This window comes from Pygoscelis adeliae, unplaced genomic scaffold, assembly GCF_000699105.1.
Source record: "Pygoscelis adeliae isolate BGI_AS28 unplaced genomic scaffold, ASM69910v1 Scaffold1378, whole genome shotgun sequence".
NCBI classification, from domain to species: Eukaryota; Metazoa; Chordata; class Aves; order Sphenisciformes; family Spheniscidae; genus Pygoscelis; species Pygoscelis adeliae.
The window spans coordinates 2,545-3,354 of record NW_008825278.1 but is presented as its reverse complement, the minus strand read 5'-3'; the positions used below and the strand labels follow the sequence as shown (position 1 = coordinate 3,354).

At 63.6% G+C, this 810-nt stretch overlaps 1 protein-coding gene across 1 annotated transcript in view; it reads right to left on the bottom strand.

The window, feature by feature from the left end:
* LOC103921835 (protein-tyrosine kinase 2-beta-like) overlaps window positions 1-679 on the bottom strand; it is a 3,624-nt gene extending 2,945 nt beyond the window's left edge. Inside the window, exon 1 of the mRNA XM_009329862.1 lies at window positions 614-679. Within this exon, the coding sequence (XP_009328137.1) occupies window positions 614-679 (66 nt within the window). The remainder of the gene's footprint in view (window positions 1-613) is intronic.
* Between the last annotated feature and the right edge of the window lie 131 nt (window positions 680-810).

Genomic DNA, 810 nt, shown 5'->3' with positions numbered 1-810 from the left:
TTCTGCTGCTTGTCCAGGACCTGCCGCATCTTGAGCCTCTCAATTTCCCAGAGCTTCTGCGCCTCCTCCCTGCTGCTGGGACGGAGGAAATCTTCCTCCTGGTGTGCAGAGCCGGCGGTGACCGGGGGGCTCAGGAGTCAGAGCCCCCCCCCAGTTTTGGCACGGGAGCCAGAGCCCCGCTCCGTGCATGCAAGCCGTGCACCAGACCCCAACAGCTGGGAACCCCCAAACTGAACTTGGGGAGCACTTGGGTATCCAGCAGGGAGAGAAAACCACCAGCTGGCCCCAAATCTCCCACCGCTGCATCCCGGCACTTTCCAGCCCCGTGTGTGAGCCATGGGCAGCATGCACAGGCCGACTTGGGGAGCAGCTCATCATGCCCACGGCACAGACGCACTCGGCACCGCGGCTGTGCCGGCACACTGGGCAGAGCACCCCAACACCCGGCTCTGATTTTGGGGCTGGAGTAACTGAGCTCAGGCTGCAAACCACCACTGGCATTTCAGGTGACAACGCCGAGTGAGGAGCCGACCCGAAGCCCCGAGGAGTGGCAGGCACCCGTCCCCTGCTCATTTTTGGGGATGCTGTGCTAGCCACTTGTCCACCAACATACCTTCACCGGGATGTGCACGCAAACGTGCATGGTGGGGGGGGCTGGAGACACCCCGGAGCCCTTCATGGGCTCGATCCCTCCAGCCCACAAACAGCACCCGTGGGGTGAGAGGATTTGGCCCTCCCACAGCCAGGTCGGGAGCAACATTGAGCTCAAAGCGGCGGAGGCAGCAGCACAGAGCGGAGCGGGGGACAGCT